General features: G+C 57.5%; 1 protein-coding gene across 34 annotated transcripts in view; it reads left to right on the forward strand.

Moving 5' to 3' along the window:
* The window catches only part of KIF1A (kinesin family member 1A), a 101,529-nt gene that overhangs the window by 20,081 nt on the left and 54,392 nt on the right, over positions 1-27,056 (forward strand). For all 34 annotated transcript variants that reach the window (XM_070489215.1, XM_070489213.1, XM_044751386.2 and 31 more), the window contains exons 2-13: positions 4,601-4,750; positions 11,026-11,102; positions 12,184-12,363; positions 13,156-13,221; positions 14,569-14,747; positions 15,915-16,026; positions 17,522-17,599; positions 18,293-18,358; positions 19,123-19,140; positions 24,628-24,703; positions 26,206-26,284; positions 26,724-26,866. In XM_070489215.1, the coding sequence (XP_070345316.1) occupies positions 4,645-4,750; positions 11,026-11,102; positions 12,184-12,363; positions 13,156-13,221; positions 14,569-14,747; positions 15,915-16,026; positions 17,522-17,599; positions 18,293-18,358; positions 19,123-19,140; positions 24,628-24,703; positions 26,206-26,284; positions 26,724-26,866 (1,180 nt within the window). In that variant the 5' untranslated portion in view covers positions 4,601-4,644. The remainder of the gene's footprint in view (positions 1-4,600; positions 4,751-11,025; positions 11,103-12,183; positions 12,364-13,155; positions 13,222-14,568; positions 14,748-15,914; positions 16,027-17,521; positions 17,600-18,292; positions 18,359-19,122; positions 19,141-24,627; positions 24,704-26,205; positions 26,285-26,723; positions 26,867-27,056) is intronic.

The raw sequence follows: 27,056 nt of genomic DNA on the forward strand, positions 1-27,056 counted from the left end.
AACTGGAAATTTTCCAATATCAAATTGAACATCTGCTTTCATAAATGTTTTCTTCACTTCTAATCGTTTCCTCTCTCAGTACTTGGGATTGCTTATTCAAAAGATATAGACTTTTTTTTTTTTTAAGGCACAAGACATGTTGCTAAATGCTTGCTAGAAATCTCCTTCCAGTTTGCATTCTCACCAGGAATTCGTGAGCTTGCTCTGAGGCTTCCCACTCCAGCAGGAATGTCCTAAGACCTTTCTCAATTTCAAAAGTGCAAAGAGTTTCCAATATAAGGAAACACAATTCTCAGAGAGGACCACTCCTGGGTGGTCATTCATGGATGTAACAAGGTGAAAACAGTGTTGGAAAACACTCACGGTGTGTGGATGAGAGTGCATGCTGTGGCTGTAAGGGGCTGTGGGGTGTAGCTGCGCATGATCCCAGACCCCAAATTCTGCTCCCCACCCACCTGGGCTTTTGCTCACATCCTGAACTTGTCAGCCCTCAGTTTTTGGCCAGTCTGGTGCTTCCCTCTCTCCCTGTAGCCTCTGGAAGAACTGCGTTTGCCTGAGGGGCAGCCCTGCTCTGTGTCCAGCCTGTTCTGGGGAGTTCTGGGGAATTCAGGAGCCGACCCTGGGCAGGCTCTGGGAGTTGTCAGCCCAAAATCTGCTTCGGTCCCAGCCCTTGCTCTGCTCGTCTCTCCATCTGCAAAGAGAGCTTGACCCCAGGGTGTTCTGCAGTCCCCTCCTGCTCTCGCTCCAGGGTCCCCATGGGCCACTGCCCTATCCTCACAGGTGGCAGGTTGGGGCACTGCTGGAAGGGGGTCTTTGGGCCAGATTCTCCTGTGGGTGACGTTTACAGGTGGAGAGGGTGAGGCAGAGGCCTCCCTTTTCAAGAAGGGGGATTTCATGGAACCTCAGTGTGGGAGGCTCTCAAAGAGATCTCTCTGCAGCCTTTGTTCTACTTGGATGCCTCCAGTGACTAGGGCTCACCACTTAACAACCGTCTGAGTCTATTTTAGACAGCAATGGGTGGAAGTCCCTAGATTTTCTCTTGATATCAAGCCGAATTCTGTTTCCTGGAGCTTCTGGCCCTTCCTGTAACCAACAGCTCCCTGTCCTGCCCTGTCCCTCTCCCTGTTCCCGGGAGCCTAGTTGCTCAGTCCCCCAGGCCCCCCTGGGGCGAGCAGCTGCAGCCTTGGGCTGTCAGCCCTGCCAGTGTCCAGAGGGAAAGACTTTTCAAAGTTGCCAGAGCAGCATCATAGTTTTGCATCACCAGTTTTCCTCAGAGTCCCAGGACCCAAGAGGCGAATTCACTTTGAAGTCATCCCCCTCAACCCTGTCATTTCATAGATGGGTAAACTGAGGCCCAGGGGGCTAAGTCACACAGCTGAGATCAAGGCAGGGCCTGGACTGTGTCCCCGACCCCTGGTTTGCACTGGATTCACCGTGACATAGTGCATTCCTCCTCAACATGATTCCCATGTGGCTTCAGTACCCTGTGTTCCCTCGGTGTGAATTATGAGCAGCAGGACATTGTGCTGAAACATAGCTGTGAGAGGCGAGGCCCCCATGCTTGCCCTGTGGGGTCGGGGCCTGTAAATGGGAAGGCGCCTCTCAGCAGACCGCAGTCACTCGTCTCAGAGCCATCACTACACCTCGGCCGTGGAGTCAGAAGGAGAAAAGCTGTATCAGTGGGACACCTTGTGCCTGCCTGTCGGTCACCCCCAGGCTGCTTGCCCTCTGCACACACCTGCCCTCATCTTGGAGAGTTGGCCACAGTCCTCTGTGCCAGATGAAGCTCACTTGACCCTCGCTGGGATCCAGGCCTACTGGGAGCGGGTGCTGGGACAATCCTGGTGCCCTGGGCTCCAGGTCCTGTCCCGAGGCAGGAGGAGGGCTGCCACCAACAGGAGCGCCAGCCCCCCTCGGCCTGCCCTCGTCCCAGGGTCCCCTTAGGGCACCCAGTCTGGGCACTGCACTACATCTAGGGCAGGTGGGTGGATGCCCAGGGCCTCCCCTGTGCAAGAGGAGGGTGGGGTGTCATGGGTCTCCCCTTGTTGAGCACAGGCCTTGCTGCTCCCTCACTCCCCACCTCCTTGGCCTGGGATGCTCCTCCAGGAAAGCCAACCCCCTCCTGCCTTCCTGGCTTGACTGGCCCCAATCATGCTCCAGCACTGCCCCGTCCGCCCGCCTCTAGCTTGCAGGCTCCCAGCACCCGGGCACGGTCCTTTGCAGCCAGCGTTTGCCCTGCGCTGACCGGGTGCAGAGCACCCCCGAGGCCTGTGTCCTTAGGGAGAGCCTCTTCCTTGATGTGAGTGGGAAGTGACCTTCAAGTGGATGTGAAGGTCACCTTCACACTCAAACCACAGTTGTCGCCTAGCAGGCCTGGCGTCGTCGTGGCCACACAGGATCAGCTCATTCTGTAGCAGCCGCAGGTGGCTCTCGCATCCCACTGTTCCCATTCCAGGGTGTGCAGTGGCCTGGCTGGTGGGGGGCATTCCCCCGAAGCCCCAGCCTCGCTGTGGGCTCACTGCTCGTAGCCCCCGCCTGAGCAGCGCTGGGCTCCAGCAGCGGCATCTCCTCCCGGTTTTTCTCCTTTGACTTTTTCTTGAGTTTTTACCGAGGTAGCACAGGTAGACGTAGTGTCAGAGTCAGAGGGGGCTCTGAGCTCCTCCTGAGAACCGGCACCCCATTCCTGCCTTCCCTCCAGGGGTCCCTGCTCTGCTCTGCCCCCGTGCACGGCCCGTTCTCTCCCTCATCTTCCCGCCACATTGCTGCTGTTGCCGTGAATTAGCGTTTTGTGTTGGCAACACCAAGACCAGGAAATGTTCTCTCCTGCTCCTCTTGAGTGTACCCTGCTTACATTTTCTTTCTTGTAGAACATTTTATCTGGATAAATGATAAATAATGCAGGCCTTTCCCTGCAGCATTCCATGGGCTCGTCCCTAATTTCTCATCAAACCCTCTGAACGACCCTCCTCCGTGGGGTGAGGCCACCGCTGGCCTCGCAGCCCCAGCTTCTCTCCTGGTGGCATCCTTCCCATCGCCTTCCGATCAGGGACGTCCCCCTTGGGGCAGCCCCAGTGTACTCTGGGCCTGGGCCCCACAACTTCCCCGCTTGCTCCCTGTTTTCTCCCTCACTTGCTGGAGCACAGATTCTAGCATCTTCCGGAATCTTCCTGGCTCTTCATCCCACCCTCACACTTGATGGGTAGTTTGGCTGAGCTTAAAATTCTGGAAGTCACCATTCCTCAGCAGTTTGAAATGTTTCTCATTATCATCTGGTGTCCATGTGGCGAAGGGGACACCAATGCCATTCTGATTCTGCATCTTTTGTGATCTGGTTTTTTCTGTGGAAGCTTATGGAAGCTTCTTTTTAGCCCCAAGGTTCTGAAATTTCACAGTTTGCCCTGGCATGTGACTTTTTATAGTGGGCGGGGTAGGTAGACCGTTTGAATTTGGAAACTGGTGACCTTCAGTCCTGGGAAGTCTTCTTGAATAATTTCTTTAGGAGTTCTTTTCATTGATCCTCAGATTTTATTTCTCTCTTCTCATGGAAAATCATTTATTGTATTTCCAACCTCTTAATTTACTTTTAAAGCTTCTGTTTTTGTACTTTTAATTTGCAAGAATGCTTTCTTATTCGTTAATGGTCCTTTGAAAAATAGCATCCTCCACTCATTCATGGACGTAGTAACTTTTCTTTCTAAGGATGTTAATGACCAGGCCCCCTGCCTAGTGGTGGGGTTGGGCAGGGTCCTGGATGTTCACAGGGTGGGGATGGGGGCCCTGGGGCTTTCACTAGTTTGCTAAGGCTACTGTAACAAAGGCGCACAGCCTGGGCAGCTTAGACAACAGAAACGGGTGGTCTCACGGTCTGGAGGCCGGAAGTCCTCCATCCAGGTGTCTGCAGGGCTGGTTCCTCCTGAGGCCGGGAGGGAGAGTCCGTGTCCCGCCTCTCTCCTACCTTGTGCTGGTTTACAGTCAATCTGTGACATCCCTTGGCTTGCAGAAGCATCACCGTGATCTCTGCCTTTGTCTTCATGTGATGTTCTCCCTGTGTGTGTCTGTGTGTCCAAACATCCCCTTTTTATAGGGACACCAGTCATATTGGGTTAAGGGCCCACTCGACTCCAGTTCGGCCTCATCTTAACTAGTTATCTCTGCAAGGATCCTCTCTCCAAAAAAGGTCATGAGCTGAGGGCCTGGGGGTTAGGACTCCAACGTGAATTTTGAGGGAATGTAATTCAGCCTGTAACAGGGTCTAACGCCCCTCCCACTGACTTTCCGCCAATGCCCGTTTCCCGTCACACCTGGACGCCGGCCTTCAGAGATGCCTGGGTCTCTCTGGGTCCCACAGAGCGAATTGGCTTGTCTCTTGTTAGGTTCTAGCTTTCCCAGGCTCCACTCATCCCTTTGGCTTTCTTTTCTACAACTTGTGACATTTACCATCTGTAGCTGACCCTCTCCAGCTCCTCGTGTCCTCAGGGATTGGTACCCCATGCGGTGCCATTTAGTGGGTTTTGAAAGGGAGCGGGTTGAATCGCCATACAGAAACACCAGTTCTGCCTCTTCGGAGATAGTTTCTAATTTCTGTCTCCCTTTTCCCTAGGTGTCTCCCACGCCCACTAGGAGTGACCGATAAAGGCCGCAGAGATGGCCGGGGCCTCCGTGAAGGTGGCGGTGCGCGTCCGCCCCTTCAATTCCCGGGAGATGAGCCGAGAATCCAAGTGCATCATCCAGATGTCTGGAAGCACCACCAGTGAGTATGGGCTGTGACGGGACTGCCGTTGGCTGCTGGTCACCCAGGGCCATGGGTCCCTTCTTGTCCACACGGTGTGTTGGTTTCCGGGGCTGTAGCAACAAATGACCACAGACTAGGGGCTCACAACCACAGGAATTTATCCCCTCACAGTTCTGGAGGCCAGAGTCCAAAATCCAGATGTTGACGGGGCTGTGCTCCCTCTGAGGTTCTGAAGGAGGATCCTCCTCTGCCGCTCACAGCTTCTGGTGGCTGCTGGCCGTCTTGGCCTGTGGCTGCACCACCCCGATCTCTGCCTCCGTCGTCACACGGCTTTCTTCCTGTACATCTGTGTCTTTATGTGGCCTTCTTATAGGGACGCCGATCAGTGGATTTAGGGCCCACCCCAATCCAGTATGACCTCACTTAACAACTAATTATACCTTCGAAGACCCTATTTCCAAATAAGTTACATTCTGAGGTTCCAGGTGGACATGAATCTGGGGGGACACTTTTCAACTGCCCTGCGCTTAGAAGTTTTTTTCCTTTTGTCCATTCTTTTGCTTTGTTGTTAATTGGAAGCATCTCAAAGTTTTTGGAGGAGTAGGTCTGGAGTCGACATGATGACTAGGAAGTGGTGATTTCCACAAGGTCAGAAAGACAGACGTGCCCTGAAGGGTCTCCTTAGCACACAGGATCCGGCTGCTGGAGGCGGGGAGGGAGAGGGCCTCGCTCGGAGCCTCCCCTGGGCTCTTTCTCTGATCACGAACTTTGTACGAGTTGTGCCACACATGCAGAAGAGCGGACAGAACACAGCGTGCAGCTCAAGGAGGCCTCACACTCTGAGTGGCACCCAGACCCAGTGGCAGAGCGTTGCCAGCACCCAGAGCCCCTCCTGACCCCACCCTTACTCTCACCAAGGGAGGCAGCATCCTTGTGCTCACACCGTACGTTGGTAGGGCTTCTTGTGGGTCCCCTGGAAATGGACCCAGTGTTTGGGTTATCTCCTGCTGATCAACAGCCCATCCCAATGCTTCGTGACCCAGAGCAAGAGTTCATGGTTCTCCCTCCCAGTCATGTGGTCGACTGAGCTGAGTGCGCAGTTTGCACTCGGGGTCCCTCGTGCAGCTGCAGACGCTGCCGTCTCCACAGGCTCGAGTGGCATATGTTGTACCCAGTGGCCGGCACCAACAGCTTCTCGTCCTTGGGTTGTAGGATGATGACAGGCCTCTCCCAGTCTCGGGAGCTCTGCGCCTGTGTAACCCCACCCCGCCTGTTACCTACAGCCTGTGTAGGCAGGGGCCCCAAGGGCTGACGGCAGCCGCCTCCCTAGGCTCATTGAGTGGGGGAGGATTCAGGGGTCCCCAGGAAGGCTCTGGGGCAACTGTAGGCTCTGTGGAAGGGGGTCTGGGCTGGGACTGATCTTTCCAGAAGGCTGTGGCCCTTTTTCCTGTGTGGGCAGGCTGTGGAAGCCCCACTCAGAGCTTGTGTCGGGGGCTGTTGGGCACAGTGCCCATGCACATCTGGGAGTTCATGGTGTTGCCTCTGTCTGGTCCCTGGAAGCAGACCCTGAGATGTGGATTTGGGGGCCAAGAGTTTATCTGGGAGGGGGTCTCAGGACGTACTGTGGGGGAGTGTGGAAGTGGGAAGGAAGCTGCGAAGGGGCATTGATGAGCAAATGGCCGCCATGGGCAGTGGGGGCTTGGCTTGCTGGGACCCTCTGATGTATAGACTGCACTTCCGAGTTGTCCTCCTGAAATCTGGGGGGCTTGTCCAGTACCCGCACAGGCTGAGGTTGGTCCTGGGGCCTGGGCTTCTCACACCTGCAGTCTGGCCCCCTCTCGGCCAGAGAAAGTGCTCAGAGGGCAGGACGCAAGCCTTGAGGTGGGAAGCCAGGGCCTGCGAGGATCTGTGACCCCCTGGGGCGGCATCTGCGTGAGGAGCTGACAGGATGACCGAGGACATCAGGAGTGGCTGTGGGGATCCGGGTCCACCCCTGGGCCGGGCCCCAGCAGCACAGTCGCCACCTGACAGTAGCTGGGGGTCTTGGCACGAGGGGTTCACAGGTGATCAAGCCCTGTGGGAGCCTGCAGTGGTCAGAAAGAACAGGCGTCAGAGTCAGACCCCGCGTCTCCTCGGAACTGGGGAGAGGCCCAGGACGTGGGCGGGTGTCACAAAGGCAAACAGCTGGAGGAGACAGGGTGCTGCTCCGGGTGAAACCGCTGACCCACCCCTGGCCTGAGAGACAGAGAGAGAGAGAGATGAAGAGAGAGAGAGACAGAGAGATAAAGAGACAGAGACAGAGAAGGAGACAGAGACAGAGAGAGAGAGACAAAGAAATAGAGAGAGAGAGAGAGAAGGAGAGTGTCAAAAGAATGAATAATCAGGAAAAATCACTAAGGAAAGCGACATTCGTTTTGGAGTTGATGGTATTGGTAGAAAGTGCCAGAAGCCACATCAGAAGTTGAGCTGAAGGCAGAGGAAACCCAGAGGAGAGGAGGATGCCTTTCAGCCCTCGCACAGGGAAGCCTGCCTGAGGAATGGGGTCAGAGGGCTGATGGGCTTTATTCCTGCAGGTCCAGGGGCCAGTGTGTGTGCGGGGGGGGGGAGTGGGCGTCCAGGGCCGGGTGTGAGGACGGAGTAGGCACCCAGGGCCAGTGTGAGGATGGGGTGGGCATCCAGGCCTGGGTGTGAGGGTGGGGTGGGTGTCCGGGGGCTGGGTGTTGGGGGGTGGTGGGCGTCCGGTGGCTGGTATGAGATGGCCCCAGCACGGTCTAAGGCGGACACTGGCAGGCGCTGGGCTTGTCAGTGCTCACGGGTGTGAGAAGGGGTGGGGACGATGCCTGGCGGGCCATTCAGACTCTGAGAGAATGGCTTCCGTTCAGTTCCTGCCCCCGCGCCTCCCCTCCCTATTCAAGTTGGCGCCCCCTCCACTGGGCTCTTTGTCCCCTGCCGGCGCTGGCCCCTCTGAGCCCTGGGAAGCCGGCCTGGTGTTGTGCAGGCAGGGGTGGAGGGGAGAGAGCTGCTCCGTGCGCTGGCCCGAGGGCCCCACTCACCCAGCCCCGGGGGACCCGTCCTCCCTGCCCCCTCCTCAGACCCACAGAGGGAAGAAACCCAAGACCCTGCCCCAAAGCCTTTTCTCCAGAAAAATCACTGCGGGAGGGGTGCCTGCCGGCCCTGGTCTGGGCAGGTCGTCCTGGTGAGGGCTTGGAGACGTTGGTGGAGGCTGGGCTGACCCTGGGCTCCAGTCTGGCTGTGTGCCATGTGACCTGGGGAGGGCACATCCCTCTGGAGCTCAGGATCCCATCCGTAATAACCGAGGGAGTTTCTCAGACACCACAGGATCCCCCAGGGGTCAGGATCAGGGCTGGATGTCCTAGCCACACCAGGGGACCCTGAGACAGGGGGTGGGGGCAGGTGACAAGCTGGTCCTGAGGACTGGAGCAGAGCTGCCCAGTGATCCCAATGGTGGATGCTCCTTGTGGCCCACTCCCCGCCCACTGACCCCCCCTGTTGGCTGTACCCTGCCCACCCAGCATTCCTTAAGAACACCTGTGCCGTGTCCCTGGGAGGGCCCCCAGTTCAGGGAGTTCACGGTCCATGTGGGGTGTATGGCAAACACCCCAGGGTCAGGACATGCTCAGAGCAAGGTCAGCACCCGGGGCTGGCCAAGTGTCTTGCCTGTCAAAGGAGAGAGGGCTGGATGGGGTTGGGGATGGGGTTGGGGATGTGGGGCCAGGCCTGTCTGTTGAGCGTGGTGGGGGTCAGGCCTGTCCAGGGAGTGGATTGGGGAGGGGGTGGGGAATCCAGGTCTGTCTGGGGACCCTGGCTATGGTGCAGGGAGGTGAGGGGCCCAGGTGGGCAGAGGTGGGCGTGGGTGGAGTGAGCCAGGGGACCAGCCAGAGCGAGGAGGCCAGCCCAGGCTGCGCGTGCTCAGGCAGTGCTGCGATTGTGGTTTCCACGGCGCCGGCAGTATCTGGCTGGGGGTTCTGTGGCCTCAGGAGTTGAAATCAGGGCAGCTTGCTCCCTCTTGGCCTCGATCCTGGGGGCTACATGGACGTGACCCCCTCTCAGCCCCGAGGACAGGGCTGTGATGCTCAGTCACCTGCTGCCTCCTAGTGGCCTCCCAAGGGCACCGGGTCTTCTCTTCAAGCTGGGGGTCTGGGGCCCAGAGCCAGGTCAGCCCTGGGGTTGGGGCTTCAGGTGACACCTGTCCTGTGAGCAGGACATTCAGCCAGAGCAAACGGCCCAGGTACCTGCAAATGGGGCCAGTGGGCCGAGGGCATCTGCAGAAGTGGTGAGGCCGGGGGTCTCAGCCTCCCAGGGCTGCGTACGGAAGTACCACAGGCTGGGCGGTGTAGACAGCAGTCTGAGGCTGGAGTCTGAGATCGAGGTGTCGGCAGTGCTGGTTCCCTCTGAGGCAGTGAGGGGGGATCCGTTCCCTCCCTCTCCCAGCTGCTAGTGATGTGCCAGCATCCTTGGCATCCGTGGCTATAGAAGAATCACCCCGTCTCTGCTCCATTGTCACACGGCCTCTCCCTGTGCGTGTCTGTGTCAAGCTTCCCTCGTCTTATAAAAACACCAGGTGTGTTGAGTTAGGAGCTCCAGTGTGACCTCATCTTAGCCAGTTACACCTGCGAGGACCTTGTCTCCAAAGAGGTCACATTCTCAGGTCCTGAGGTCAGGACTTCAGCACATGGATTTTGAGAGGATATAATCAACCGATAATGGGAACAGGGTCTTGTTCTCTTGGTGCCGGCGACAGGTACCCCTGGACACTCGCTGGTAGGGCAGGGGGGTGGGCTCCTGGAGGCTGTGCCGTGCCCAGGAAGGCGAGGCCCCCAGCCCACTGCAGCTGAGGAAAGTCAGTCTGAGAAGAGGGCAGACACGGCCTTCATCCTGAGCATGGGGGGCGGTGATGTGAGGGGCTGTGCTCCTCAGGTGGGATGACGTGCTGGGGGAGTGGCCTCCCTTGTGGCCCTGGAGCCCTTCCCACCAAGATTGGCTGGAGTTTCTTGTGGATGTGAAACCCAGGGGGAGATTTGCCTCTGGCCAGGTGGGGCCTTGGGGGCCCTCCGGGTCCTCTATCAACACAGACATTGCAAGTTCAGACAGCGTCCTAATGGGCAGCAGGCAGGGTGTCCTGAGTGGGTGGGGGCTGAGGTCCCCCCTTCCCGGCCACTGAGGACATGCCCCCTGGGGCCAGCCCAGTGGTGTAGTGGTTAGTTTCGCATGCTCTGCTTTGGTGGCCCAGAGTTCGCCAGTTCGGATCCTGGGGATGGACCTACGCACTGCTCATCAAGCCGTGCTGTGGCAGCATCCCACATAGCATAACTAGAAGGATTTACAACTAGGATATACGACTATGTACTGGGGCTTTGGGGAGAAAGAGAAAAAGAAGAAAGGAGGATGATTGGCAACAGATGTTAGCTCAGGGCCAATCTTCCTCACCAAAAAAAGGAGATCATGTCCCCTGCTGGATCCAGGACGTGGGGAACCCTGGGGGCAGGGGCACTTGCAGGCCTGGGGTGAAGCAGCCTGGGACTGGGGGCTCCTGGGACGCTGGGCAGGCGCAGCGGTGGATGAGGGCACCATTGCATGCTCGGGGCATGGTTCCTCATGGAATGAACCGATGTTCCGTGAGTGCTGTCTCCGGCCAGCCCAGGGTGCAGCTTGGTGGAGGAGGGAGGGAGGGACCTATGCAGAGGTTAGTCCCATAGAGCCCGTGAGAGCAGATCTAGGGGGAACAGGTGCCCTGAAGGAGAAGGAATAAGTGGTTGTGGTTCCTGCGATGGGATACCCCACAGGGGCAGCCAGCAGGCCCCAGGCGCGTGCAGCTCACAGACACGGCATCATGGGCCCAAAAGAAGCAGGTACACAGCCATGACAGGAAGCCCCAGCCTTCTGGGTGCTTCTAGGGTGCGTGCATGCAGAGCAGATGCCGAAAGACCTGGGCTGAGGTGGTGAGCAGGGTATGGACCCAAGAGGTGGGGGTGGGCTGTGGGCTCTGTGTCGATTCAGTGTCTGCAGGAAGGAACGACTCTGGGCTGCCTGCAGGGGACACTGGTGGGCAGCAGGGTCCACCAGACCAAGGCGAGGAGCAGAGACAGGTCATCTGCCTAGAATCGCCCTGGTCCCCTCCCACTGGGGGGCTGGCTTGTCTGGGACCACAGGCCTCTGAGGACCCCGCCCCCCCACGCCCCCTCGGGGTTCCCTCTCTGGTGGGTGGGCACGTCCGATGTGCCAGTCGGCCTCTCCAGCACAGTTAACCACCACACCTGTCCCCCTTCCCACAGCCATCGTTAACCCCAAACAGCCCAAGGAGACGCCCAAAAGCTTCAGCTTCGACTATTCCTACTGGTCACACACCTCGGTAAGCCCAGGGCTGAGGTCCAGGGGAGGGGGGACGCAGCAGTGTGGCCCTCGTCCAGTCCCTCGACCTCTCTGAGCTGCATGTTCCTCTCTAAATGGGGTGATGGCTCCCCTGCTCCCCTGCAGGGCTGCTGCACGGGTGGGGGACGGGACAGGAGTGAGACTGAGGGGAGGGGCCTGCTTTCCTAAGTCGCCTTGTGTGTGGAAGGTCACCCTGAGCTGTGACACGCACTGTCCCTGGCTGAGGCAGGGACGAGCGGGCTGAAGGGACGAGGGGCCTTGCTCACTGTGGGCAGTTTCCCAGGGTCCAAGTTTACCCGCTGGCATCTCCTTTTCCCCGGACATCCCAAATTCAGAATATCCAAAGCTGACCCTGGCCCAGATGGCGCCCGTGCCTGCACTCTCTCCATGGGCAGCACCTCTGGAGGCCCCTGCTTCCCCCGGGAGCTCTGGAGACCCTCAGACTCTTCCCTGACCCACCTCTCCATCTCATCCACACTCAGCCCTGCCCATCCCCCCACCTCCTGATCCTTCTAGAAGGCGTCCATTCCCCTGCCCCAGTGCCAGCACCTGCCTTAGGTCACATCTCTGAGCACCTGGCTCCCAGAACAGCCCCCAGGGCTCCCCGTTCCCCCTTCCAGTCCCTCTTCCTTCCATCGTCGAGGTAACCCCGTAGACCTCTGGCCCAGGACAGCATCCAGACACTGTATACAGCCCGTGGGCTCCCTGGGCCTCGGGCCCTGCCCCTCCCCAGCCCCACCTCTCCACATTCCCATGGCTGCCTCACTGAGCACCACGTCAGGCAGTCCCACCTCTGAGCTTTTGCGCATGCTGTTCCCTCTACTGAAACACCCTTCCGCCTGCCCTGCCCCAGCCTTGCCACTTCCTCCTCACCCCTCTCAGGCAGGATTAGGTCCCTTCTCCCAGGGCCTGCGAGTGGGCGGGCGGGGCAGGTGTCCCTCTCTACTGCGCTGCCCCTGGTGGCCTCAAGGCCCTGAGTGCAATGTAGTGCTCTGTGAATGTGGTGGGATGAGCCCTTGGCTGCCCAGCCTCCCGCAGCTGCACCCCTTCTTGTCCTCCAGCCCGAGGACATCAACTACGCCTCGCAGAAGCAGGTGTACCGGGACATTGGCGAGGAGATGCTACAGCACGCCTTCGAGGGCTACAACGTCTGCATCTTCGCCTACGGGCAGACCGGGGCGGGCAAGTCCTACACCATGATGGGCAAGCAGGAGAAGGACCAGCAGGGCATCATCCCACAGGCACGCAGTTGGCGGGGGGGGGGCCCACTGAGGGCGGGATGGGCAGGGCAGCACAAGCTGAGGCCTAGAGACCGGGGCAGGGCGCCCCAGAAGAGCAGCCGTGGGAAGAAGGGAGCCGGAGGAGGGTGGGGTCAGGGCCGGAGAGGGGCAGCGTGGGGCAGATGGCTGTGAAGAGGCTGGAGACCCAGGGGATGGGAGGGGGAGCTGCGGAGGGGCCCCAGCCCTGGGCACTGCCCACCATGGTCACGTTCATAGCACAGGGCGGCTGGGAGAGCTGCTGGTGGGGGTGACCCTTTCCTGGCGGGCAGTGAGGGCAGGTGTCCAGGCAGGGAGAGGTCCCCGGGACAGAGAGGCCTTCTGTTAACCAAAGGCTGAGAGACGATGCCCCAGATACTGCTGGGACCCTGGCCCCCAGCCAGCCCAGCCCCCTTGGGCAGGTCCCTGAATTTGAGCTGGTCAGTGCTTGACCTGGTCAGGGCAGAGGAGAGCGCTGGGTGGTCTATAGCATGGCCAACCTCTACCCCACCCCGCGCTGACAAGGATGGGGTGAGGAGCAGGCGGGTATGAGCAGACGACCCACAGGACGGGATGGGACATCAGCTGGTGGGGGGACTCCCTGAGTTAACAGGAGTCGGCAGCTTCTCAGTGCCTTTAGGATGGACTGAGGGTGCCAGAGGGGTCCAGGGGAGCAGCATTGCCTGGGTGTAGGCCAACCACAGCACCTCGAGGGGCAGGGCTCCAGGAGCAGCCAAGCCCTCATCGTCTGACTGTGTGTGCCCTTGGTCCCCGCAGCTCTGCGAAGACCTGTTCTCTCGCATCAACGAAATGACCAATGACAACATGTCCTACTCCGTGGAGGTAGGACTCCGCCTTTGTCCATTCCCTGGGGCACGGCTGGGGGTTCCAGGCCTGGGTGGCAATGTGTTACTGATTTAAAGTGAGTCCCCACCACTGGTCTGTGCTCTTAGCTTGTCACCCGTGTGCGTGGCAACCATGCCGGTAAATCACACCAGGAAGAGGAGCGCGGGGCCCTCCTCTGCTCAGCCGGTGTTTATTGAGCGGCTACTCCATGCGGGGTGCAGGGACAGGTGCCTCAGGGTGCATGGCCTGGGCTGTACTGTGACCAAGGAGGCCCCAGTGTGACTGCATTGGATGAGCCCCCAGGATGGCTGTGGCTGGGGGATAGCCAGGCAGGCAGGGATGAGCTGAGACCCCCAATCATACACTCAGGGGCCATGGCCTGACCTGGCAGCTTGGAGCCCTTTGTGTGCCCCCCAACCTTCTTCCCTCAGGAGTTCCTGATGACAGTCCCCATGTGCCCCCATTTTGGGGCTCTCTGATGACAGCTCCCACAACTCCTCCTGCATCCCACCTTGGAGGTCCCTGATTACGGCCCCTGCAGCCCCCACCTTGGGGATTCTTGATGACAGCTCCAACATCCTCCATCTTGAGGGTCCCTGATGATAGTCCCTGCACTCCCACTCAAGGGTCCCTGATGACAGCCCCTACAACCTCCTGCACCCCACCTCAGGGGTCCCTGATGACAGCCCCTACAACCTCCTGCACCCCACCTCAGGGGTCCCTGATGACAGCCCCTACAACCTCCTGCACCCCACCTCAGGGGTCCCTGATGACAGCTCCTACAACCCCCTGCACTCCCACCTCGGGGGGCCCTGATGACAGCCCCTACAACCTCCTGCACCCCACCTCAGGGGTCCCTGATGACAGCTCCTACAACCCCCTGCACTCCCACCTCGGGGGGCCCTGATGACAGCTCCTACAAACCCCTGCATCCCACCTCAGGGGTCCCTGATGACAGCCCCTACAAACGCCTGAACCCCACCTCGAGGGTCCCTGATGACAGTCCCTACAAACCCCTGAACCCCACCTCGAGGGTCCCTGATGACACCCCCTACAACCGCCGGCTCTCCCACCTCGAGGGTCCCTGATGACAGCTCCTACAACCTCCTGCACCCCACCTCAGGGGTCCCTGATGACAGCCCCTGTACCTCCCCACCTTGGGGGAGCCTGATGACAGCCCCTGCATCCCCTACCTTGGGGGTCCTTGATGACAGCTCTCACATCCCCCATCTTGGGGGTCGCTGATGATAGTCCCCACATCCCCACCTCAGGGGTCCCTGGTGACAGCCCCTGCACCCCCTGCACCTCACCTTGGGGGTCCCTGATAGTGTCTCTGCCCTGCAGGTCAGCTACATGGAGATTTACTGTGAGCGCGTCCGTGACCTCCTGAACCCCAAGAACAAGGGCAACCTGCGTGTGAGGGAGCACCCCCTACTAGGACCCTATGTGGAAGACCTCTCCAAGCTGGCTGTCACCTCCTACAATGACATCCAGGACCTCATGGACTCAGGGAACAAGGCCAGGTGTGTGCGGGGTGACTGGCTCGCCCTCCCTGCTCTCCTTCCCCGCCCGAACCTGCAGTTGCGAGTGTCTCTGAGGAAGGCCCGGTGCCTCGGGCACCTGCCGGTCTCCCCATGGGGTCTGTCCAGCGGCCCCGTGGAGGTGTGGGCCTTGTGGGCCTGAGGCCATTCAGGGCACATGCAGCCTGCCACAGGCCTCAGCTCCCCCCGTAGAGGAGGATGCTGTCCCCTACACGGGGCTTCTCCTGGGGGTCAGGCTGTGTGCCCAGGGTGGGGGGTGCCAGTGCTGTCTGTGGTGGCTGCGTGGGATGAGCCCAGTCTCTGTGCCTGCTGGCCCGCTGGTCAGAAAGACTGGCCCCACATGCTCTGAGGGCAGACGGCCCTCTCCAGGGCACAGGGTGGAGAGCATGTGGGGATGGGTCAGCCACAAGGCACTGTGGCCATCTCCCTGGCTGTGCTGCCCTGGGCCACCCTGCCCGGGAGGGTCTGCTCTGGTTGTCATGGAAACAGTTCCCTCTCTGCCACCCAAGGACTCCTGGGAGACTGAGGGTTCTCTGTCAGTCACCACCACCCCACCCCTCAGTTGTGGTCCCAGGGGGCGCTCTTCTGATGAGGCCCCGCTGTGGAGGGAGCCGTGGGTCGTCAGACGGCAGCTGAGCCTGGGGAGACTGCCCTGAGGCTCCCGTGCATTGGTGGCATCAGGACAAACCCTAGGCCTCCTTTCAGTTGGCCCTGCGCCTTCTTCCCCAAGGCCATACTGCAGCCCTCCCCAGAGCCGCTGGTGTGGGCTGGGTGTGGGATGGATGGTGGCACCCCCTTTCCGCTCTTCGGGGGGGGCCTTCCCACATCATGGCCTTGCATGGGCTCCCATCCGGGGAGTGGAGTGAGAGATCCCTGGGCTCTCGTGAGGGCCTGGGAGCCTGGAAACACCCCAGTCACAGCACCCCTCATGCCAGGCTTGGGCTGGGGGCTGAAGGTGACACGAGGGACACGGTGGATCGTGGGTGTGGGCCCTGCTTGTGCTCTGACAAGAGGCAAGGTCCTCATCAGGCCAGGAAGCACAGCCCGGGAGCCTGGGGGACCCGGCGCCCCTTGACCTGGTCCAAGTGGCTGGCACCACCAGCAACCCTCAGGATGACGGGTAACTGCCTGTGGCTTCTGTTCCCCCAGGACCGTGGCAGCTACGAACATGAACGAGACCAGCAGCCGCTCCCATGCCGTCTTCAACATCATCTTCACCCAGAAGCGCCATGATGCGGAGACCAACATCACCACAGAGAAAGTGAGCACGGCCTTGGCGGGGGGAGGGGTCAGGCCCGTAGGGTCAGGCAGGATGAGGAAGTCAAGCCAAACACTGGCCACTCAGAGTGGGCCAGGCCTGAGAGGTCACCTCGTCTCTGCATTTGGTGCCACCTGGATGTGGAAGGGACTCAGAGTCAAGGGGCCGTGGACCCCGGGTCTGTCTCCATCTGCCTTCTGCCTGATGGTTTTGGTGGAGACCGTGGGGCTGTGGAGGGATGCCCCCAGCACAGCCTCATAGGCCAAGGATGCCTGAGTGGCCTTGGAGAGCGGTGGCAAAGGCTGGGGGTTGCAGACTGAGTGCCCATCACAAAGGTGACAGGGGGCCCTGGTGCAGGCTGACGGGAGAGCGGGGCCCCAGGCTGGGACCAAGGCCTCTGGGTGGGGGCCGGCATCTGTGATCACAAAGGATAGCCTTTGCTGAGCGGGCATCACCCGCCCTGGCCCTGGCCCCAGATGCCTTTCCCACGCGCCCTGGCATTCCCAGTGGACCCGGGCGGGGGCGTCGTCTCCGGGCCTTTATCCAGACATGCAATCTGTGGGCCCCCTGAGGGGCAGCAGGGCGGGGGCCGAGCCTCCTCTGGTCCATCTGCAGCTATGACCCTCAGTGTCAGGTTCTCTCTGACTGTGTCCTCTCCCCACCCTGCCATCCAGGCGTCTTCCTGGGGGCACCTCAGCCACCTCCTGGTGGGCAGGGATCTCTCAGCAGCACCCTGAGGTCTGCAGAGGGGCCAGGGGAAGTTAGGACCGCTCAGTCCCTGATGGTGCCTGTCACCTCAGCCTGGCGCCATCGTCCCCAGAGACTCAGGTTGGCCAGTGGGGCCTGAGAGGGCAGCGAGGGCAGAGCTGGACTGGGTCAGCCTAGTTGCGGGCCCCCTGCAGTTCCCACCCGTGGGCTTGGGGCACCGAGAGGTCCCACTGGTGTGCATGCTTGTTAACATCTGGTGAGTCCTGCCCACAACAGCTGTGGCTCAGCAGGGGCTGGGCCTCCATGGGATGCACGTGGCTACCCACCCCAGGTGATGGCACTGTCAGTGGGGGACCCCCTGCCCAGTGCCCAGGGCAGCTCTAGGCACAGTTGTGCCCTCACGAGGCTGAGGTGCTCTTCAGAGCCAGGTTCAAATCCCACCACAGATGATGAGCCCCATCTGAGGAAATGGGTGACAGTGACAGGACACAGCTCGAGGGTGCCGTGAGGAGTCACATGTGAGCACGTGAAGAGTGCCCAGCACACAGACAACAGCATAGCTGCAGCGCTAGGCGCTCGAGGAGCATGTCATATGCAGCCTCTTGGGGAGGTGGCTTCACACCTCAGGCAGAGTGTGACCAGAGGGAAGCTCTGATGGGGAGAGACCTCTGGGCCCCAGTGGGGAGGGCTGGCCATGCTCCTCGGGGCCCTTCAGGCTGTGCCCAGGGGAGATAGGCGCCTCGGAGTGGCCTCGTGGCCTCTCCTGCATCTGGCACATTTGCCATTTCAGGTGAGCAAAATCAGCCTGGTGGACCTAGCCGGGAGCGAGCGGGCCGACTCCACAGGGGCCAAGGGCACGCGCCTCAAGGTAGGGGCCACAGCGCCATGCCTGTGGAAGCAGGGCCCCTCTGCACCTTGACCCATCACCGGGGGCCTGTCTCCAAGCCTGCTTGCTCCAGGGCGGGCCGGGCAGGGTGGCAGGAGGCAGGGGCAAGGAACTGGGAGGAGGCCAGCAGCCAGGGGGCTGCGCCAGGCACACCAGCTTGGGGTTGACAGGGACAGAGGCCCTGGCAGGAAAGCGGGGCTCTCCACGGGCCCTCACAGCATCTCATCCACAGGTATCTGTGCTTTCCCACCAGAAGAACACAGGCTTCGAGGCAACAGTGGGAGGGGCTGTGAGCTGTCTGGCCAGCGTCCTGAGGGGACAGTCGGGTGTGAGGAGGGAGCATTTTTATTTTCCTGAGCCCCCTTTGGTCCCCGCCATTGTCTGATAGATAGGAAGGAGTTCTGGAATTTGTACCAGGCAGGGCCATGTGAGATGTTACTAGGATCTGAGGGACCAAGGAGAGATGCTGGACACACTGCCCTCCCCGCCTGGCCACGGGGTGCCTCTGACCGGCTTCCTGCCAGAGCCTCCCGGGCCTGTGCAGCCCCAGGGTCAGCAGTTAGGGCTAGCCAGCCTTGCCCCCGTGCCACGTGGGGCAGGCCCCAGGGGTCACGCTGAGGCAAGAGGCTCCTGAGCCTTCCTGATGTCCTGACTGACCATCTTCTCTGCACCCAGGAGGGAGCCAACATCAACAAGTCCTTGACCACGCTGGGGAAGGTCATCTCTGCTCTGGCCGAAATGGTGAGCTGGCTTCGGGTTTCTAGAACTAGATGGATGGGATAGACCGTGGAGGTACCTCCTCATCCTGCCCTCCGTGGGGGATGCTGGGAGCCTGTCATACCTGCACTGGGCCCTGTCTCTGGTGGGATGCCTGGGGTTCAAGGAAAAGCCCAGAGATGTGGGTGAGGGAGGGTGTCACTAGGCTAGAGATGGAGTAGTGATCCCTGTTACTCCTTGGAGCCTCAGTTTTCCCACCTGTAAAATGAGGATGTGCCACCTTCCTCACAGGGCCCTTAGGAGGGTCACCATGTGGGCTATGGTGAGTGTACTGGTTGGTGTTCTTCTGGAAGGACAGGGCTATGGTCAGCTTTGACCTCAGTTAGTCCAATCCAGGCCATCCTCCAGGAGGGAGCCCATGGCCCTCAGAGGTGAGGGGCTGGGCTTGATGGGCCCCGTGGGACAGGCAGTATTGCCCACTCACCAAGACACCCTTCGGCTGGGGAAGGATGAATCTCAGGAAACTATACCCTCCTCTGAAATTGCTGGGGGTCGGGGAACAGCTGCTGGATGACAGCGCCCGAGAGGCCACACTCTCGTTTGGCCTGAGTATCTGGACCAGCTTAGTGTGGCTGGCCATGGCAAGGCGGTGAGTGATGGACGCTTGACCCGGGTTCAGGGCTCTCCTGCTCCTTTGCCTTCTGGAGCCAGCCTGTCCCTTCCCTACACAACTTGGGGCCCCAGCCTCACTCCAGGTCCTCAGGCTCTTTCTGTCTTTTCCTTTTCAGGATTCTGGGCCCAACAAGGTAAGCTGCTTTCTCCATTCTAGGGGCCGGAGCCTTCAAGCCCGGCAAGGGTGGGGGCTGCAAGCAGCGTGCACTCAGCTCCAGCTCGGCCCGTAAAGGTCTCTGCGATAAAATTCACTCCTTCGTTTGGGCGCTTAACCAACACACACTTTGAGCCCAACTCTGGGCTAGGCCCTGTGCTGGGAGAACAACGCAGGCCTTCTGGGGCCCCAGTGCAGTGGGGGAGGTAGACAAGAGACATGGAAACAGAAAAATAAAAATATAATTAAAATTTGGGATGAAACTTGTAAAGGAGAAAAATGGGCTGTGAGAGTGACCCACAAGCAAGATAGCCTCTAGTCAGTATGGCCAGGGAAGAGTTATATGACAGGTGGCTTTAAGACTGAGACCTGAGGGGTGGGGAGGAGTCGGCCCGGCAGGAGGGTGAGCACCTGTGCCATGTGGTTGGAAAGCCCAGTGTGAGATCTGAGGTGGGAAAAGGTTAGTTTATGTGATGAACTGTGGGAAGAAACGGTGGAACTGTGTGGGGAGTTATGTGAGGAACTGTGTTAGGAATTGTAAGAAAATATGAGAGGAACTTGGTGAGGATCTGAGAGGAACTAACTGTGTAGGAATTGTGTGAATATTTGTGAGGAACTGTGTGAGGAACTGTATGGGAAGTGTGTGTGGCACTGTGAAGAGCTATGAGGAATTGTGAGGTATTGTGTAGGGAACTGTGAGAACTGTGAGGAGCTGTGAGAGGAAGTTTGTGAAATGGTGTGGGGAAAGTGTAGGAATTTCATACAGGAATTGTAAAGAACTGTGTGGGCAACTGTGAAATATTTTGTGTAGGAGTGTGTAAGGAACTATGTGAGGAAGTGTGAGAATGAGTGAAACTGTGAGATTAGGTGGAACTTTGTGAGGAATTGTGAGGAACTGTGTAGGGAACTATTTGAGGAACTGTAAGAAACTGTTGGGGAAAATGCATGAGGAACTGTGTAATGGACTGTATCAGGGACTGTGAAGAATTGTGAGGAACTGTGTGTGGAACTGTGTGAGGAATTGTGAGTGACTGAGAAAATGTGTGTGAAACTGTATGAAGAATTACGAGTAAATGTGCGGACTGTGTGAGCAACTGTGTAGAATGGTGTGGAGGAACTAAATGGATAACTGTGTGAGGAAACTGAGGAACTATGTGGAAATGTGAGAGAAAGTATGTGAAATGGTGTAGGAACTGTGAAGAACTGTATGGGGAGCTGTGAGAAACTGTGTGAGGAACTGTGTTGGAAGTTCCAACTTCCAACTTCCATACTTTCAACTCTGTTGAAAGTTTGACATACTGTGTTGGGAACTCTGTGGGAACTATGTGTGGTAATTTGTGAAGAATTGTGAGAAACTGTCTGTGGACTCTGTGAGGAACTTTTAGAGGAAGTGTGTGATACAGTGTGTGGAACAGTGGAAATTCTGTGAGAGATCTGTGAGGAACTGTATGGAGAATGGTGTGAGAAACCATGTTGGGAGCTTTGAGGAAACTCTGAGGAACTGTGTGGGGAATGTGTGTGAGGAAATATATGAGGAAGTGTGCAATATTATGTGAGACACTGAGAGAACTGTGTGGACTGTGTGAGGAACTGGGCAGGAACTGTGTGAAGAATTGTGAGGAATTGTGTGGAGAAGTGTGAGGAACTGTGTGAAGAACTGTGTAAGGACCTTTGAGAGGAACTATGTGAGAAACTGTGTGAGGAACTATGTAGGAAGTGTATGTGGAACTGTGTGGGGAAGTGTCAGGTGCTGTGTGGGGAACTGTGAGGGAACTCTGTGGAACTGTCTGCATACTTGTTAGGAACTGTGTGAACTGTGAGGTACTGTGGAAATATTAGAGGAAGTGTGTGAGATGATATAGGGAGATGGGTGTGAATTCTGAGGAACTGTGTGAGGAAAGGTATGGGAAATACGTGTGGAACTTGTGAAGGACTGTGTGTGGATTTTGTGAGGAACTGGGCAGCTGTGAGAAACTGGTGTGTGGGACTGTGGGAGAAACTGTGGTGAATTATGAGAGGAACTGTGTGAGGAATTGTGTGAAGTGTGAGAGAACTGTGTGGAACTGTGTGAGGAACCTGTGGAGAAGGAACTATGAGAGGAACTGTGACAAACTATGTGAGGAACTGGGAGGAACTGTGTGTGTCCAGAACTATGAGGGAAAATGAGAGGAACTCTGTGTGGACCTGTAGAGGACCTGGGTGTGAACAGTATGAGGGAACTGTCTGCAGAACTATGTGGCGAACTATGGGAAGAATTCTGAGGAACTGTGTGTGCACTGTGTGAGAGGTTGTGTGGAACTGTGAGAGGAATTATGGGGGACTATGAGAATTGTGTGAAGGAACTGTGGAACTGTGTGCTGAACTATTTGTGGAAATGTGTGAGGAGTCTGAGGAACTGCGTAAGGACCTGAGAGGAACTGCGTGAAGGACTGTGTGAGGAACTATGTAAGGAACTGTGTGGGAAGGGTATGTGGAGTTGTGTGAGAAACTGTGAGGAATTGTGAGGCACCGTGAGGGAACTGTGTGAAGAATTGTGAAGAACTGTGTGGACTCCATAGAAGTGTGAGAGGAAGCGTGTGAAATGGTGGGGAACAGTGTGAGAAACTGTGTGGTGAACTATGAGGAACTCTGTGGGGAACTTTGTGGGGAGCTGTGTGAGGAACTGTGAGAAGATCTGAGACAAAAAACTGTGTGAGGGGACTTTGAGGAATTGTGTGGAGAATTGTGAGGAATTATGAGAAAGTATAAGGAAATAAGTATGGAACTGTATGAAGAATTGTGAGGAACTCTGTGTGGATTGTATAAGGAATTGTGTGGAATGGTGTGGGGGAACTAAGTGAGAAACTGTGTGAGGAAACTGAGGAAGTGTGTAAGGGACTGTGTGAAGAACTGTGTGGGAAGTATGTGTGGAATCGTGTTAAGCATGGTGGGAAGGATTATGTGAGGAACGGAGAGGAACTATGTGCAGAACTGTGTAAGAAATTGTCAGAGGAATTGTTTGAGAAACTGTGTGGAACTTTGTGTAGAATTGTGTGGGAACCCTGTGTGGAATTGTGTGAAGAATTGTGAGGAATTGTGTAGAGATCTGTGTGAGGAGCTTTGAGGACCTAGATGAGAAACTGTGAGGAACTGTTGGGAATTGTGTGTGGAACAGTGTGAATTGTGACTAACTGTGGAACTGTGAGAAGTATGTGCAATGCTGTGGGGGAGCTGTGTGGGGATTGTGAAGGAACTGAGGAAGTTTTTAGGAACTGTGAGGAACTGTGTGGAATGGTGTGGGGAAATGTGTGGAACTGTGTGTGGAAGTGTGAGGAATTGCGCTGGAATTGCATGGGAAGTATGTGTGTGGAACTGTGTTAGGAACAGTGTGAGGAAGCTGTGAGGGACTGTGTGGGGAACTCCGAGAAACTCAGGAGAGTTGTGTGAGGGATTGTGTGGAGAACTGTGTTGGGAACTGGGGGAATTGTGAGAAACTTTGGGGAGATGCATGAGGAATGTGAGGGACTATATCAGGGACTGTGAGGAGTTGTGAGGAACTGTGTAAGGAGCTATATAGAGCTGTGTGTGAGAATCTGGATGGAACGATGTAAAGAACTATATAAAGAACAATGAGAGAGGAACTGTGTAAGGAACCTTGTGGGGATTGTGTGTGGAACTTTGTGATGAATTGTGTGACAAATTGAGGAACTGTGTGAGGGATTGAGGAACTACTAAGGAACTGTTTGGGAGTACTGTGTGTAAAGAACTATGTGAGGACTGTTGGGAAAATGTGAAGAACTGTGTGAGGAAGTGTGAGAAGCTATGTGAGAAACTGAGGAATTGTATGATGAACTGTGAGCAACTGAAAGGAACTAGTGAGGGAACTGGGAGTAACTGTGGAACTTTGAGGAGCGAGCGGTGGGTACTGGGTACTGTGTGGAGAACTACATGTTCAACTGAGTGAGGGAGTGAGTAAGGGGCTGTGAGGTAGTGTGTGAAGAACTGTGTGATGGCCTGTGTGAGAGAAACTTTTTTAGGAACTGGGTGAGACAGTTGTCGAGGAACCGGTTGAGGAACAGTGCCTGGAGCAGGGAGCGAGGCGGCATATGGAGGGTGAGGCCAGAGACGGGCAGGGGCCTGATCTGAGATCCTTAGCCCATTGTCAGAAACTAGTTGATTGTGGTTTAATGGGAAGCAGTGGATGGGTTTCCAGCAGGGCCCACAAAGTCTAATTTAGTCTAGAACATGTGCCTCGGGCTGCTGTTAAAGAATCGATTGGGAGTGGGATGGCCTGGTGTGACGGTCAGGAGAATGACAGGTCAGTGTTACAAAGATCCAGGTGTGCTACGATGGAGGCGGGGAAGGCAGAGGAGAGGGAGAGCGGTGGGTGGCTCTGGGAGATGCTGGAGCCTGACTCAACAGGGGCTGTGGTGGATGGAATGAGCGGCGGTGAGGGAGCAGCGGAATCAAAGGTGACACTTGGACTCCTTGCTGAAGTGACTGAGTGATTATAGGGCATTTACTGTAGAAACAAGGAATATGGCAAATGTGGCAGAGAATTCAGCCTCAGGAATTAAATAATCAAAAAACAAAGTAAAAATAGAGTTTTTCACCTACCAAGCTTCCAAAGGGAAAAAAAGAAAGCCCTCGGTACTGATGGGCTGTTGGGGGATGGACACCCAAACTCTGCTCACAGAGGAGCCAGCACGGCATTTCTGAAACCCGCTTTGACCGCGTGTGTCAGGAGCGCACACGATTGATGTCTCTGTGAGCTAGTGGAGCTCCTCTGGCAACCATCCTAAAGAACAGTGACGAATGTGTTTGTGCTCAGAGAAATGGCACAGCCATTGTGGTGGCACCTGGGTGGGGACTCTGGGGGGCACGGGCCATGGCTACTGCAGGTGCTCAACAAATACTTAAGCAAATATATACATGAACGGGTAGACATTGGAAAGGAACTGAATATCCACGATTGGTGGAATCGTCAGTCACGGGGGGTCCACAAGAAGCGATTCCCAGCAGCCATTACGTGGGCTGGAGTCCAGATTTTGAATGGCCACGATTTGCGTTAATAGAGGAGTAAAGAGTCGCAGGAGTAGCCAGAGTGGAGGATGCTTCATTCTGAGGGGAGGGGCGGGGAGAATAGGTTATTAAAGGAGGGGTCTGTGAGCTGGATCGATAGGAAGTTTGACGGGGGAGAAGGAAGGTGAATTTTCTGGGGAAGGGAGTGGTAAGCTGGCCGGGGGCCGGTGGAGGCCTGGATGCCACAGCGAGTGGCAGAGCTTTTCATTTCAGTGAGCAGAGCTGATGGTGTTGGAGGAGGGGCGACAGGCTCAGATGGGTCCTCTGACAGAGTAGAGGGAGGACACACTGCCCCCTGCCCAGCCTTTGGCTTTGGGGACCCATCCAGGAGACCCTGTGCTCATCCCTCCACCTTCCTTATTCTCCAGTGGGCTCAGGGTTGACCTTGAATGTTCCTCCCCCACAGAACAAGAAAAAGAAGAAGACAGATTTCATTCCATACAGGGATTCCGTGCTGACCTGGCTCCTCCGGGAAAACCTGGGTGAGGACTCATGGGTTGGCCTGTTCCTGGGGATCTAACTTCCACCCTGGGCCACCGACCTGTCTTCCCACCTAGAAAGGGGCACTTGACCACCAGGAGGCCACTCCCCCTTTCTGGGCTGGGAGGCGAACCCGGGACGTCCTTCAGAGGGCCTGGGCCAGTGGCCAGCAATAGGTAATGAAGCAAGTGGGGAACCAGGATGGCCCTCGGGGCCGCAGAACTCGCACCCACCCGTGTCGGTGCTCCTGGTTCAGGTCTGTGACACCCAGACCAAGTACCCACCCCTCTCTGGGCCTCAGTTTTCCCATCTGTCAGAGACCTGGGGAGCCCTGCTTGCTTGCTAGGTTTTGGGGGGCTGTCATAAATCACCCCTCCTCCTATCTGCCTGTGTTCTGAACCAGTGAGAGACAGATGGGGAGATGGAGACTGATATGCTCCCACCCAAAAATGACCTCAGGGGTCCTCCCCGACTACACTTACAGCTGAAGAGGCTGACACCCAGGGAGGTAAACTGAGTCTCGGGCTGACCCTGTGAACACAGACAACTGGGGATCTCCAGCCTTTCTTGGCTGCATGGTTGAGGTATGGGAGCCTCGGCTGGCTCACCCTGCACCCCAGAACCAGCTGGCTGATCCCCAGCTTGGGCCAGCGAAGGGTACCATGTCAGGCCTCCCCGGGGGAGGAAAGGACAGATGGGCGTTCCCAGGGGCAGGCTGTCCTCATTGAGAGAGGACAGGAGTGTCACAGGGCTGGGAAGGAAGCCCTCCCACAGGGCCACACCCAGGTCCAGCCCCAGGGTGGGGACAAGGGGAGCCCTCTGCAGGCCTTCTTGGGGCAAGCATGGCATTGCACCCCGAGCCCTTCATGTCATCACGTCACAGTCCTTGTGGGGGCAAGGGTCCCTGAGGTCAAGCAGGAGAGGCCGTCTGTCCAAACCCCAAGCACAGACAGGCAGCAGGCCCAAGGGCTGCCGAGGCCGCCGACCCCAACAGGACCCATTGCCTGGGATTCATTCCCTTAGGAGCTCGAGAATGATCGATTGGCATTGGAACAGAAGTTGAACAATCCGTTCCTCACGCAGTGCGTTACCTGATGCCAGGATCCACGCTGCCCAGGGCCAGGAATCTGCTGTTAAATATGGAGAAAATATTCCAAATGAGAATGATAAAAGTGAAAAAATTATTGAACATAAACAGTCCTTATCTTGCAATAAATGCCATAAAACCCTCCACAACTTCCCTCTTCATTGTGGAGACGGGGAGCCCTGGTTGTAAAATGACCCTAAAAGTGAAAAAAACACTCTACCATATACAAGAGCAGTAACTGAGGCGCCCGGTGAGTGATGAAGGCCAGACCCCCTGCTATCTGTGTTCACCCAGTTGGCCCTGTGACTCAGTTTACCTCTCTGGGCCCGGCTGTGAATGTAGGAGGAGACGGAGAGGGAGAGGACACAGCAGTGGGGCTAACCCTCCACTGAGCATCACCTGGTCTTCTTCCCACAGGCGGGAACTCGAGGACAGCGATGGTGGCGGCCCTGAGCCCCGCGGACATCAACTACGACGAGACCCTGAGCACGCTGAGGTGTGTTCTTGAGGGAGGTGGGCCCCGTTCCTCCACCTGGCTCAGGGTGGGGCTGGGTCCTTCCCTGCCTGAGTCAGGAACACCAGCGAGAGACGGGTGCCTCTTGGGAGGGGGCCGTCTCTCCTGTGACTCCCTGAGGTTCCGAGTGACTCTCAGGGGCACCTGAGTCTTCATGGGCCCTGTTCCGTTCCCACCACACTTTGGGGTGCAGTTTGGGGCTGCGAATGGCCCAGGGTCCCCGTGACACCAGACCAGTAGAGCTGTGCTCATGGGCTGAGCAGTTGGCACCCACCTGTTGGTCATGGGAGCCATGGGGGTCTTTAATTAACAAAGGGGCACAAGTGTGTCCCATAGGTCCCTCTGGCTGCAGGGCGGGTGGGCGTCCTGGGCCCCGGGCAGGGCTCAGGGCACCCAGACCACAGTTCCCTTTGCTGCCCAGGTATGCCGACCGGGCCAAGCAGATCCGCTGTAACGCCGTCATCAACGAGGACCCCAACAATAAGCTGATCCGCGAGCTGAAGGACGAGGTGACCAGGCTGCGGGACCTGCTGTACGCCCAGGGTCTCGGGGACATCACCGACAGTGAGTGTCTGTGCCCACCTATCCTGGGCAGGGCAGCGGGGCTGCAGATCCCCAGGGGCCTCTCAGGCCAGTGTGGCCTCCCTCCTGGGACCGCCCCCCGGGCTGGGGTGGGCCAGGCTGCCCTCACTGCCACTCTGGCCAGCATCCCAGTCCCTGCTCCACGTTCCTGAGTGGAGCCGCCTCCGGGTGG

The sequence above is a fragment of the Equus asinus genome, chromosome 19 (genome assembly GCF_041296235.1).
Source record: "Equus asinus isolate D_3611 breed Donkey chromosome 19, EquAss-T2T_v2, whole genome shotgun sequence".
Classification (NCBI taxonomy): domain Eukaryota; kingdom Metazoa; phylum Chordata; class Mammalia; order Perissodactyla; family Equidae; genus Equus; species Equus asinus.